Genomic DNA, 14,124 nt, shown 5'->3' on the forward strand with positions numbered 1-14,124 from the left:
CTGTATTTTTTTGTAGGGAAAAGATCCACAGCTTTTAACACATTGCCAAAGGGGTCTGTGAGGAATATAAAGTGTTCGTAGCTGTCTTGTTCATAAGAGCACCCAATTGGAAACAATTTAAATATCCATCAAAAGGAGAATAGCTAAATGCACTGTGAAATACTATGGGGCTCTGGGAAATCATGAGACAGCACTTCTACTTTCAGGAATGTATACTAAGGACAAACTCAATGTGTGAAATGAGGTATGTCCAGGAAGAAGAGTCAACTGGAGAAAAATCCATTTGTCCATCACTAGGGGATTGAATCGGAGAAGGCAATGGCAACCCACTCCAGTACTCTTGCCTGGAAAATCCCATGTGCGGAGGAGCCTGGTAGGCTGCAGCCTATGGGGTCGCTAAGAGTTGGACACGACTGAGCGACTTCACTTTCACTTTTCACTTTCATGCATTGGAGAAGGAAATGGCAACCCACTCCAGTGTTCTTGCCTGGAGAATCCCAGGGATGGGGGAGCCTGGTGGGCTTCCGTCTATGGAGTCGCACAGAGTCAGACATGACTGGAAGCGACTTAGCAGCAGCAGCAGCAGGGGATTGAATAAAGACCATTCTCTCCATGTAACAGAATACATACATGCAGCTGTGAAAGCTGCCTTTATTCTGAAATACTAAGGTCTCCTAGTACTTTGTTAAGTGGAAAAACAAAACAAGTTGTAAGGTAGTATGCAAAGACTACTACCACTTTTGTTTAAAAAGAAAGAAAAACAAAATATTCATATTTGCATGTAACTCACTAGGAAACTGCCTCTGGGGTGAAAAGAGAGATGTTTCTACTTTTTAAATCGTGTACCATAAGGATGTATTACCTATTTAAAAATGAAATAAAATTAAAATGTAAAAGGGGAGGACTTTCCTGGCAGTCCAGTGGTTAAGACTCTGTGCTTCCACCATAGGGGGCATGGGTTTGATCCCTAGTCAGGGAACTAAGATCCAACATTCTGAACAGTGTGGCAAAAAAAAAAAAAAAAAAAAAAAACCATGTAAAAGGGGAAGGTTTGGACCTATAAAAGATTAAGGAAGAGTGCTTTGTCTCTGGGGCTTCCTCCCCGTCTGAGATTGTGTGTTATATGGTTAGGAGACATCTGTGAAACCTGAGAAACTCAGCTGGACCTGTGACGGGACCTGAGACTCACTCAGAGTCACGGCCACCTGGAGCTGGGACCCAGGGCTTGGAGGTGGGAAATACCCTGTCAGTGGGCTGAGGGCTCCAAGATAGGACCATTTATATAATTTACTTTTTTTTTTTTTTTAACAACTGTGAAAGTGTTGATCACTCAGTCATGGCTGACTCTTTGTGACCCCATGGACTGTAACTGGTAGCCAACCAGGCTCCTCTGTCCATGGAATTCTCCAGGCAAGAATATTGGAGTGGATTGGCATTCCCTTCGCCAGGGGATCTTCCCAATCGGAGAAGGCACTGGCAACCCACTCCAGTACTGTTGCCTGGAAACTCCCATGGATGGAGGAGCCTGGTGGGCTGCAGTCTGTGGGATCGCTGAGAATCGGACACGACTGATCGACTTCCCTTTCCCTCCAGGGGATCTTCCCAACCCAGGGATCGAACTGGGGTCTCTTGCATTACAGGCAGACTTTTCACCATCTGAGCCATCAAGAAAACTTTATTCAACAGCTTTATTGAGATATAATTCACATATCAAACAATTCACCCATTTAAGGTATATAACTTGGGGCTTCCCTTGTGGCTCAGTGGTAAAGAATCTGCGTGCCAAGGCAGGAGACAAGGATTTGATCCCTGATCAGGGATGATCCCACATGGTGTGGAGCAACTAAGCCCATGTGCCACAACTATTGACCCCGTGCTTTAGAGTCTGGGAGCCACAATTACTGAGCCTGTGTGCCTCCACTACTGAAATCTGGGTGCCCTAGAGCCCATGCTCTGCAACAAGAGAAGCCGCGGCATGAGAAGCCCAAGTGAGCACCACAACTAGATAGTAGACCCCGCTCTCCACAACTAGAGAAAAGTGAAGAATGCAGCAACGAAGACCCATCACAGCCTAAAACAAATAAAGTAAAATTACACTGTGTAACTCAATGGTTTTTAGTATATCATAGAGTTGTGCAGTGATCACCACAATTAATTTTATAACATCTTCATTATCCCCAAAGAAATCTATTGGCAAGTCACTTCCCATTCCCCCCGCTACCTCTCAGACCCTGGCAGCCATTAATCCACCTTCTGTCTCTATAGATTTACCTGTCCTGGTTATTTCCTATCAATGGAATCATACATATGTGGTCTTTTGTGACTGGTCTCTTTTATGCAGCATAATGTTTTCAGGGTTTCCCTAGAATATACTTTTAAATGCCCAGAGAGGGACTTTCCTGATGGTCCAGTGATTAAGACTCCAGGCTTCCACTGCAGGGGCCATGGGTTCGATCCCAGGTTCCCTCATGTTGCTCAGCACAGCCAAAGATAAATAAATAATATAAAATGCCCAGTTTACTCCAGCAGACTGTATAGGGGTTGTCTCTGGGGTTGGGATGTGGGATCAGGTCTCTGACTCAGGTTGAAAGTGGACCTTCCTCTTTCTCTGGCATGTACTTCTACATGATTTTTTCATAATAATGTATTTCTTGTATTAAGGCTGGTTAAAATGATAGTTCATTGGAAGGACTGATGCTGAAGCTGAAGCTTCAATACTTTGGCCACCTGAAGCTGAAGCTTCAATACTTTGGTTGGGATGTGAAGAGTCAACTCATTGGATGCTGGTAAAGACTAAAGGCAAAAAGAGAAGGGGTTGGCAGAGGATGAAATGGTTAGACAGCATCACTGACTTGAATGTGAACAAATTGTGGGAGAGTGGATGATGGGAGAGCCTGGCATACTGCAGTCTGTGAGGTCACAAAGAGTTGGACACAACTTAGGGACTGAACAGCAAAAATGATATTTAGGTAGTGCAAAAGTAATTGCAGTTATGGGCAATGAATTTTAAATCATTATAACTAGGCTCGAACACATCTTTATTAGTCAAAACAGGAAACTTTACAATCAACACATTTTTGCCAACTAGAAATAAGTTTGCTTATTCCCGTAGCATAAAAATCAATGCTTCAGAATTCAACGAACTCTTGGGAAGCATTTTCTGCATCCTGCTGGCTGTGGAGGTGTTTTTCCTGCAAAAAGTTGTCAAAATGCTTGAAGAAGTAGTAGTCGGTTGGCCAAGGTCAGGTGAATATGGCGGTTGAGGCAAAACTTCGTAGCCCAGTTCCTTCAACTTTTGGTTGTGCAACCTTTGGTCAGGTGTTGTCATGGAAAAGAACCGGGCCCTTTCTGTTGACAGATACCGGCTGCAGTTTTTGGTGATTTCATTGATTTGCTGAGGATGCTTCTCAGATATAATGGTTTCACCAGGATTCAGAAAGCTGCAGTAGATCAGACCAGCAGCAGGCCACCAAACAGAGACCATGACCTTTTTTTGGTGCAAGTTTGGCTTTGGGAAGTGCTTTGGAGCTTCTTCTCAGTCCAGCCACTGAGCTGGTCATTGCTGGTTGTTGTATGCAGTTCATTTTTCATCGCAGGTCACAATCCCAATTGAGAAATGGTTTGTTGTTGCATAGAATAAGAAAAGATGACACTTCAAAATGATGATTATTTTGATTTGCAGTCAGCTCATGAGGCACCCACTTACCAAGCCTTTTCACCTTTCCAATTTGCTTTAAATGCTGAACAACCATAGAATGGCTGACACTGAGTTCTTTGGCAACTTTTTGTGTAGTTATAAGAGGATCAGCTTTGATGACTGCTCTCAATTGGTTGTTGTCACCTCCCGATGGCCAGCCACTACACTCCTCATCTTCAAGCCTCTCATCTCCTTTGCAAAACTTCTTGAATCACCATTGACTGTGCATTCCTGGGCCAGATGTGTTATTGATGTTGCCAATTGTCTCTGCTGCTTTTACGACCCATTTTGTACTCAAATAAGAAAATTGCTCGAATTTTTTTTTTTGTCTAAAATCATTTCCATAGTCTAAAATAAATAAAAACAAACTAATTATTAGCAAAAAACAAAGTGAGAAATGTGTATTAAGATGATGTATAGCATAACCATGTTTACTGAAAATGTATTCCAATATCAAATGGAAAATTTCAATAATGCAAAAACTGCAATTTTGTTTGCACCAATCTAAATAATAGAGAAGTTGGACAGACATACAGTTCAACTTAAGCAAAATTAAGTCATCCTTAATTCTGTCCTTCTACCTGTAAATACATAGAGACATTCCTTCTGAATGTTTAAGGAAGTGGGGATGGGATCTGGGCAGGGTACAGGAGAGGCAGTTTCTGCACTGGGGAGCAGTAACTGGGGGGTGGGAAGGAGGTGCTGTGGTCCAGGGATTTCTAGGATTCTGCTTACAGAGGCAGTGATTTTTATTTTCTGTTACTTGCTCTGAATGCCCTCTTCCTCCTTGCCCCAGCCTCTATTACCGCAAAGTGGAATTATGCATTTATTTGAGGAAATCATTTATTCATGAGCATTTTGTAGTAGATGCTCAAGAGAAAGTAAAAGATAATAAAACTGACTCTATGACCCAGAATATAAAGCTGTGCGTTTTGTTTCTCAGTTATGTCACTCATGCAGGCCTCAGTTATCAATCACCTACTGTGTGCCAGGCTCTGACCAAGTCCTGGGGAGACATAGATGAGTAATATTTAGGTCTCCCACCCTTCCTAGCTTCCCTAGGGACTTTCATGTGGCCTTTGCCAGGATTACTACCTAAGTCAATAATTGTGATGATAATGATGATGGTGATGATCTAAAGTAGTGGTTATGATTTTAGGCTCTGGGGTGAGGCAAACTCGATACATGGCTCTGTGGCTTTGGGAACTGTGGTGCTCCTGGCATGAAGCCCATCCTCCTGGGCCTCAGTGTCCTCTTCTATAAATGGATCTTAGCTGTTCTACCCGCAGGATTGTGATGCACAGTGACAGTAGGGCAATATGCTTCATCTCGCCTGGTCCCATGTAAAGTGGTAGTGATCACTGAGCATTTATCATTGACCCCACTCCCCACTTGTCTGCATTTCACTTCACACCATTCCCGATGGAATCCTTCCAGCCACACTGTGACTTGAGTAGCACCACCTCCATTTTGCAGATGAGGTAACTGAGGATGCAGTTAGCTCAGGGGGTGATGAGGATGTGAGTTCTCTCACTGTCTGACTCCCAGGTCCAGGGGGCCAGTGGACTAGGGGCTGGGAGCAAGAGGCTCTTCTCCTCCACTCTCTCCCACACTTCCCTGGGAAAATCCAACAGGTGGTGGGGCCTCTGCACTGGGGACCATTGTGCAGGGCCTGGGAGGGTCGGAGGGCCCAGTGTGTGTCTGGGAGAAGATGGATGCCTTCATTACCATGTGAATCCTGGGAAACTGCCTCCCTGGCTGGGTGGTGGGTGGGCGTGGGCCGCGGGGGGTGGGTGGGGGGAGCTGGGTGTTCTCAGGCCTGGACCACACAGTGACTGGGAAGGGAGTCCTTATGGAATCCTGAGGGACCCATTAAGAAAACAGATAATGGGATTTCGCCTCTTGTTTAACTTCTTATTTTAGGACATCTCCATCCTGTGAGGCTTAAAAGAGACACAGATTGAACACAAAATGTTGTCTTTAAGGAAGGAAGAAAACCTCCCCCTCCCATTTGCAACTTTCCCACTGATTGTGCCGCACATTTGGGTCTCAACACTTAGAGTTGGAGCCTTTCAGAGTGCACATGGGTCAGCATCTCCATGGGGGCATTTCCCAGCGTCGTTGCCTGAATAGCTCTTTCATTCATGGAAAATATGTCCTGGGGGAATCCAGGGTGATTAGCAAATATTAATAGTTGCTGAGCAAATTAGGAGAAGCAGGTTTTAGACTTAAAAATCAAGGTGTTGTCAATGTTTTTTACAACATTTTAAACTGAAGGATAATTACAATATTGTGTTGGTATCTGCCATGTATCAATATGGATCAGCCACAGGTGTACATATGTTCCCCAAGGTGTTGTCAGATTGATTAGAGCAGAAAAGACTGGTCAGCGTTTGGACAGAAGGTCAGTAGTAGAGAGGGAATAAGGAATCACAATGGTATCCAGTGACCTGGGTCCCCATTTTACAGATGAGGAAGCGAAGGCTTCAGAGGGACCCAGGCAGAGGGTGCACAGACCATAGCAGGAAACCTGGAGCGCACGCGGACTCACATGCACGCGCAGAGCAAGTGGAGCGGCACAGGCTCACTAGCTTGAAACAGCAGAGCCTCTCCCCGAGCCCTTCCCACTGCAAATGCTGCCGCAGTTGCATGGAATCGCTCTTTCTCTCACACACACACCAGTGCAGGCACTGGCTCACAAGTGTTCTCACAAACACACACTCTTGAAAACGGGCAAGATACATCCAGATGTGTGAGCACGACTTCACCACCGCCACGTAGAAATACATCTGCAACCCTGCCCCATGTAAGGTTTCTGTGCCCTCACGCTTATACAAACCCCAAACTCACAGATTCCACAAGAAAACACATTCTTTCTCTTTTTCTTTCTCACACGTGTAGTTGCACAGAGAACCTCTAAAGCAGGAAGGGGCCCGGACCCTCCCCTAGACTCTGCACCATGGTAGCTAGCTCTGCAGCCTTGAGCCCAGGTTTTTTCTACTCCCCCCACCCCCACCACCTACCACCTTTGACACATGTCTCCACCTCCTCTTCCCTCCCTACTCCAGGGTCCCCAGGGTACTGGGGGGGGCAACTCAGGTCTTAGCAGCAAGAGAGGTGCCTACTTTTGGGGCACAGACATGTGGAGAGGCCCTGAATGCAGTGCCCAGGGGCTCAGCCTTCTCTGTGTCCCCTCTGCCATCACCCTCCCCCAACGCTTAGTCCCAGGAGGGCAAGGGGCCAGGCCCCACCACCGCTTTGTAGAGGGCAGGGTGCCCTGGGGAGGAAGGGCCCATTACAGACCCCGGAGGGGCTCATCCGCCTCACAGGGATCTGCCTTCACATGCAGATGGCCTGTTTGTCTCACCTGGTCTGCCTTAAAATGACAAAGAGGTTGGAGGCTGTCTGGGTATTACAGGAGATGACACCTGACCAAAATGAGAAGAGGAAGGTTGTTAACTATGGTAACACAATAGATATCAAAATTGTTTGCACTGTAGATATGATTTGTGTTAAAAAATACATACTACAAAAAAATCTCAAATTTACGTTTAGCTGTTAACAGTAAACTCTGGGTGGCAGGAAAATGCTGGTTTATTTTCTCATTTTTTAACATATATGCTAATTTTCTACAAAGCATGGATGTAACTTCTGGATAATAAAAGTTTTTTAAATTAAATTGATGTTTTTGAATTGTGGCATTGGAGAAGACTCTTGAGGGTCCCTTGGACAGCAAGGAAATTCAACCAGTCCATCCTAAAGGAAATCAGTTCTGAATATTCATTGGAAGGAATGAATATGAATTATGTTGAAGCTGAAACTCCAATACTTTGGCCACCGATGCAAAGAACTGACTCATTAGAAAAGACCCTGATGCTAGGAAAGATTGAAGGTGGGAGGAGGAGGGGATGACAGAGGATGAGATGGTTGGATGGCATCACCGATTTGATGGACATGAGTTTGAGTAAACTCTGGGAGTTGGTGATGGACAGAGAAGCCTGGTGTGCTGCAGTCCATGGGGTCGCAAAGAGTCGGATACGACTGAGTGACTGAATTGAACTGATCTATTTGTTTCCTTTATTTTTGGTCATGCTGGATCTTTGTTGCTGCGTGCTGGCTCTTCTCTAGTTGAGGTGAGTGGAGGCTCTTCTCCAGTTGCAGTGTGCGGGCTTCTCATTACAATGGCTTCCTTGTTGCCGAGCATAGGCTCTGGGGTGTGTGGGCTTCAGTAGTTGTGAGGCACAGCTTCAATAGTTGCAGCACACGGGCTTAGTTGCTCCACGGCATGTGGATCTTCCTAAATTAGGTAATGTCTCCTGCATTGGCAGGTGGATTCTTTATCATGGAGCCACCAGGGAAGCCCAATAAAAGGTTTTTAAAAATGAATACTGAATGACATGAAAAATGACAAGGGAGTGGTGTCCTCACGTGAGTTCAGGGGTCTTTTTTTTAAAAAAAATTGTGTATTTATTTGTCTGTGCTGGGTCTTAGTTGCAGAATGTGGAATTTGTACTTGCAGTATGCAAACTCTTAGTTGCACCATATGGGATCTAGTTCCCTGACCAGGGATGGAACCCAGGCCCCCTGCATTGGAAGCTTGGAGTCTTAGCCACTGGACCACCAGGGAAGTCCTGAGTTCAAGGCTCTTGATTGCTGTGTGGGCAGCTTCCTTCTCTGTGCCTTTATTTCCTCATCCCTATGATGGAGACTCAGCACATGGAGGATGTGAACACTTGGAATGGTGCTTGGCACACAAGAAGTGCTCAATAATGGCAGCTGCTGTTCTTCTTCTTCCAGGAAGGTTTCTGTTAACACTTCCCAGTACAGATTGGATGCCACCTGGCTGCCTGCAAGGGTGGGTGTGCACAAGCTCCCTAGGCTGGTTCACGTACAGGTTCACCAGCATGTAGGTTTGCCCATGCACTTACGTGTCCCTCGAGCACTGAAGTCCATACATTGAGCGAGGAGACTGCTCACCCATGGGGTATCAGGGACAAACACTGTGCTTGCAAACAAGATCACAGGTCCTTTGCTTCTGATCCCTGGGGTGGGAAATGCTGTTTCAGTTTTCTACCCCAGCACGCTCATCCCTTGGTTCCTTTCAGCTCAAAGCTGCTGGGAATTTAGGCTTCTTCCTGGCATTGGCCTAGACTCAGGGCTCTTTTAGGGGTCTTAGGACATTTGTAAGGTTGGGAGTACTATGGGCTGAACAACCTCCAAGGAAGAAGAAGTTGGTAAGAAGTGGGACATGTGGGTTCATGGTCCTGCCATGCTGCTGAGGAATATCTGTATGATGTCCACCTTCTGGATTGCTTTGAGTTCTTAAATCTTTCTTATTCATCTGTCCCCATGGCCCTTTTCCTTTTATTACTCATAGCATTATCATTACTGTCCTGGAGCCCCACCCTTGGCTTTCACGCCTTCCCCAATCTAATGTTTAGAAAGGAATATGTCACCTCCCTGCTCAGAACACTTCCTTGGCTCCCACTGCCTCCAGGATAAGGGCTAAGCTCCATGGCATGGCCTTGTGGGATCTGCTAACCTTTCCTTATACCTCAGTCTTTCCCACTCTGCTGGCCTCTTCCCTCTCCTCGGACTAGGATCTCTCCTGGAAATAGCAATGAAAGCTAAATGAGCTTCCTTTCCTCCTTTTTGTTTCTAATGTGGAGTCTAAGAGATTTGCGTTCAAATCTCATCTTGCCATTTCCCAGCTCCCTTGTGACTAACAAAGGTTTCAGACCCTTTCTGAGTTTTAGGGGCTTCCTTTGCCAGATGGAGATAATAGCCAATATTTCTCTTTTTTTGCTGGGAATGGATTTAATTTTACTTTCAGATCTATTTAGTTTTGAAAAACTCAAGATTTGCAAAATACAAAGTATACAAAAGATTACAAGCCACCTAGACCTTTATATCTTTCTTGCCCTCAAATTTCCTCAAATTACTATCTCTTTTTACACATCTTAAAGACTCTTCCATAAATATCATCTATTGAAGACCTGCTGTATGCTTTCCATGGATTATTTCACTTAAATCCTCACAGCCACTTGTGGGCAGACTGAGGCTCAGAGACCAGAGCCTCACGGTTGGTAAGCAGTGGATCTGAGACAATGTGTGTCCATTTATGAAGTGCTTTCTATGTGCCCTAGGATTGTCCCAGAGCTGGGACATTCAACGAGTCATTCAAGAAATACTGAGTGCCACTCTTTAGGTCACTGGGCCGGGGGCTAGGTTATTCCGGTGGGGAGGAGGGCAGAGGCTCAGCCTTCCCAGAGTTTATCTCAATGGAGACGGACTGTCGCTGTTGCCCCCTTCCTCTGAGTAAGAAAACCAAGGAACAGACGCGAAAGAAACAGACCTGAGGTCATACAGTGGTAAGAAAAGAGCTGGGATAAGCAGACTTACTTTACTATTGGGGAAACTGGGGCACGGAGAGGGAAACAGACTTGCCTAAGGAAACACAGCAGGAGGCAGAGCCGGGATTCCCAGGCTCACGAGGTCTCGGCCTTCCCGGCACCTCCCCTCGGGGGCGGGGCCACCGTGGCCCCGCCCCGCCCCGCCACTCGCGCCCGCCTTCCTGGCAGCCCTGGCGGCTGTTTCCTGCCCGCGTAGCTGGGCGGGCGGGCGGCCGGCCCATCTGGCGGCCCCCACGGGGAGGCGGCCCAGACTCGCTGGAGCCAGGCGCCGGCCTGGGCCCCCATGCCCGCCTGGAGAGCCCAGGTGTGGCCGCGGCGGGGGTGGGGGTGGTGCCTTCCTTCCCGCTCGGCCCTTCCTGACGCACCCGGGCAGGATGCTGCCTCCTCCCCAACCTCCGCCTCCCACGACCTGACCTGGAACGGGGAGGGAACGCTAGCGGTGGGAGAGCGGGCTGGGCAGGGAGCAGCAGGCCCCGCCTCCGGTCTCCACTCCTTAGGAGACCTCGGGCAAGTCTGGCCCTTTTTTTGGCGTGGGTGGGAGCGGAGTAGAGAGCACTCCGTTTTCCAATTTGTGCGAGAACCGCTCAACTCTGACCGGATCGCCCAGGATCCTACCTTACCACTCAGGGTCCGATCCCAGACAGGATTGTGGGAGCGGGAGGCACCTCTTCTGCCTGAGGATCGTGACATGATCATTGACTTGACATTATCCATTTGTTCAGCCATTTAAAGTCTGTCTGCCTGATCACAACGTCAGCTGGGAAGCCCGCGGTTGACCTGTGTTCCCTGCCGTGCCTAGCGGCTTGACCTGTGCCCAACTCATACCTGGTGCTGAAGCCCCAAAAGGGCATGTCAAGGCTTTACACCGCCCCCTCTCCCCGGCCAAAAACTGGAGCCACCCCTCCAAATTGGAGCTTACTCATTTTACACCTGAGCAAACAGGACAGAGTGGGCAGCCAGCCCTGCTGTCGATGCTGACCCTCTTCTCCAGCGCCACTCCAAGACAGGGAACCTGGAATTGAGCATCTTGATTTATGTCAGCAGCACCTGCAGTGAACATCCCTCAATCCAGGCATCCTCGGTTCAAATCCCTCTGGGGCCCTTAATGTCTCTCTACTTCAATTTCCTTTATCTGTAGAAATGATGGCACCTCCCTCACAGGGGTGTTATAACCATTACATGAATATTTCTAAAATAGGTTATCATAATGCTGGACACGTTAAATACAGATGAAATAGTGTACTGGAGCTCTCCGAAGGGCTGGCCTCCCTCCTCCCCTACAGCAGCCCCCTCCCACTCAACCGTAGTCAGGGGAGAGGGAGGCCACTGAAAGGGACACTAACACATCAGGGGCGAACTTGGGGGTTTTGGAGCCGTTTCCCAAGAATCCACTCCCACCCCGAGGTGAGGCTGGCAGTAGGCCCACCCAGGGCCCTGCCCAGGCACCCACCCCCGCCTCTCCGGCGTGCAGACCCGATCCGTGCCCGGCCTGGTGCCATTTTTCCATGGGACTCTGGCTGTGGTGGTTCACATCTGGAGTCTAGACTCAGAGGCTCTGCAGGCCGGGCCTACCGCCCGGGCTGGGCCACCACTGCCCGCTGTTTGCTCAGCTGAAGCTGGTTAATTGGAATTAGAGTGGCCTCTGTGGTGCCGGCTGGCCGGGCGGGCCCTGGATGGCCGCTGCCGAGGTCTGTGGAGCATCTGGCAGGGCCGGGATGGTCATTAGGTGGCAGGCGCCCGGCGCCACTGCCACCTCAGCCTCTGCCGGGGGCCGGCGGTGACTCAATGAGGGCTTTGTAGGCTATGGACCGCAGAACCAACTGTGCTGTGCGCCCGGGCTGCCTGCCCCATCTGCCGCCCTCAGAGAGGCCTTGTTCCAGGACCACACGGCCTCCCCTCTGGAGGCGGCTGGAGTCGGCGGAGATCCGAGAAGCCCCTGAAAGGGACCCTCTTGGCTGGGGGAGGCTTTTGAGATTTCCCATCCTTCCTTTCCAGAAAGCCCAGAGAAGTTGGTAGTGACTCAGGCCCAGGGGTCTGCAGAGGAGTTGCAAAGTCCTTAGGAACTCTGGAATTTGATTCAGATTGCTCAAGGTCAAATCCCTGTTTAGGGGTAGGTAAGCTGCCTCAGTTCTCTCACTTGTACATGGGGCTAATATTACAGATGAAGAGTATGAGAATTTAGTAAATCCTGTATTGAGGTGCAGCAGCTCCCATTACCTGCTCCCACTTGTTCTTTAGCTCCAAATTGGAAGCACTGTCATTTTCAGCCTTTATACCTGGAAGCTTAGGCAGTGATTTCTGGGCTGTTGAGTCTGAGTCTCAGGCCAGTGGCCACCCTCCTCGACCTTAGTTTCTCCATCCAGTGACCCCATACCAGGCAGGTAAATGAAGGCTGTGCCTACCCCTTGCCTGGTCCACTGGGGGTTCTCCTTCAGGCCAGGGCTGCTGTCTTTGACAAACTGTGGAGAAACCCTGGCTCTGGGATCTCCAGTTCTCAGGCCTAGACGGCCTCCCAGAAGCCCCCTCCCCAGCCTCTCCAGGGACGCTGGGGATGGCTCCGAGAATCAGGATCCTTCTGGCTTTGCAGCAGTAGTTTTAGGAAGAACCCCAGGAATGGGCAGAAGAGAGTGGTGGGTCCTCCATATCTAGGGTGATCTAGAGTCTCAGTGCTCCCCAGCTGACGCCATGTGAACGCTGAAACCATGGAGGATGGTTTCTGCCAGCCTGGGAATAAAATCCACTCTTTCCTGGGGCCCATGTGGCCCTGCTGCTTCCCTGGCTTCACAGATAATGGCCCTTTTGCTGAGTCAGGCCAGCCTTTTGGTATCACAGCCTCTTCCCCACAGACCTTTCTTCCAGAAGGTGATGCAGGCAGTACCTGTCCGACACCCTCGCTGCCCCCAAGTACTGGGAGGAGCGTGGCAGGAGAACTGGATGGCTGGGGACAGGGCTCGAGGGCCCCCTCTGCTGGTCCAAGGGCATCTGGGGGTGCTAAGCTGGCACACTGGCCCCACACTGGGTGGGCATCCAGGAGTGGGCATCCAGGATGGAGGGGCCAGAAGGTCAGGGCCTCACTGCAGGTTGTGACAGTCCACCGCCCCCAGGAAGGGGCTTACATGAAAGTCTCTGGGTGGGAGGGTGAGAAGTAATAAACCCACTCTAAGGTATTGGGTGAGAACTTTCTTGAAGTGCAGTGGCCTGCCCAGGCAACAGGATGAGTTTTTAATGTGAGGCAAAGTCAGTCCACAATACAAAAGTCTAAAAATCAGACCCACTTTTCCCACCTGGCACCCAGGGGTTGGGGGAGTGGGGACAGCTGGGGGCTTCCTTTGCAGGCAGGAGATGGGGAGGAGCAGAGGAAGGCCGGAGAAGGGGGAGAGGGAACCAGGCCCCGGAGGCCCCACTGGAGGGAGCCTGCTGCCCCTGCCACTCTCTGGGAGCTGCCTGCCCCAGCGGCAGGGCCGCGCTGTGCAGGCCGGTGTGTGGCCAGCCCACCCGGGGGTCTGGCCCTTGCAGGGTCAGCACCAGCTCCGTCACTTCTCCTTCTTCTCCAGCCCCTTCGATGTGGCACCCTCTCTGGTTTCTGTCACTGCTGCTGGGTCCTTAGGATTTGACTCCTCATAACTGGCCGGAAAAACAAGACAGAACAAGGATGACACACTTAGAGGAGGGAAGGGCAGAATCTTTGTGCCCACCTCCCACCATCTCAGGAAAACCCTGGGCACACATATCCTTGGCCCAGCACCTTCCAGGACTTGGCCCGGCCCCGCCGTGCGCCCTCCTCCGACCGGCTGCTGGTTCCACTTTCTCTGTGCCTGGTGGTGCCAAGAGGTGGCAAGGGCAGCGGCAAATGGAGGAGAGGCTGGGCCTGTGCAGACCCATTCTAAGCTTCCTGGGCCTTCCACTGGGGAAAGAGGGTGAGGAAAAACCAGGGCAGCCAGGCTGAGGCTACAGCACGAACGGCTGCCTCCCAGGGCGCGCAACAGGGGTCAAGGAGCTCGGCCCCAGGGGCGC

The 14,124-nt window shown here is 49.6% G+C and overlaps 1 protein-coding gene across 3 annotated transcripts in view; it reads right to left on the reverse strand.

Annotated features, from left to right (window-relative positions):
• Nucleotides 1-3,308: 3,308 nt before the first annotated feature.
• Nucleotides 3,309-14,124, reverse strand: part of HM13 (histocompatibility minor 13) — a 49,006-nt gene continuing 38,190 nt past the window's right edge. For all 3 annotated transcript variants that reach the window (XM_040247608.1, XM_040247609.1, XM_040247607.1), the window contains 3 exons: nt 11,030-13,734; nt 7,065-7,125; nt 3,309-4,045 (listed from right to left, as the gene is read on the reverse strand). In XM_040247608.1, the coding sequence (XP_040103542.1) occupies nt 13,644-13,734 (91 nt within the window). In that variant the 3' untranslated portion in view covers nt 3,309-4,045; nt 7,065-7,125; nt 11,030-13,643. The remainder of the gene's footprint in view (nt 4,046-7,064; nt 7,126-11,029; nt 13,735-14,124) is intronic.

Source organism: Oryx dammah, unplaced genomic scaffold, assembly GCF_014754425.2.
Source record: "Oryx dammah isolate SB20612 unplaced genomic scaffold, SCBI_Odam_1.1 HiC_scaffold_10, whole genome shotgun sequence".
In the NCBI taxonomy this organism is placed as follows: domain Eukaryota; kingdom Metazoa; phylum Chordata; class Mammalia; order Artiodactyla; family Bovidae; genus Oryx; species Oryx dammah.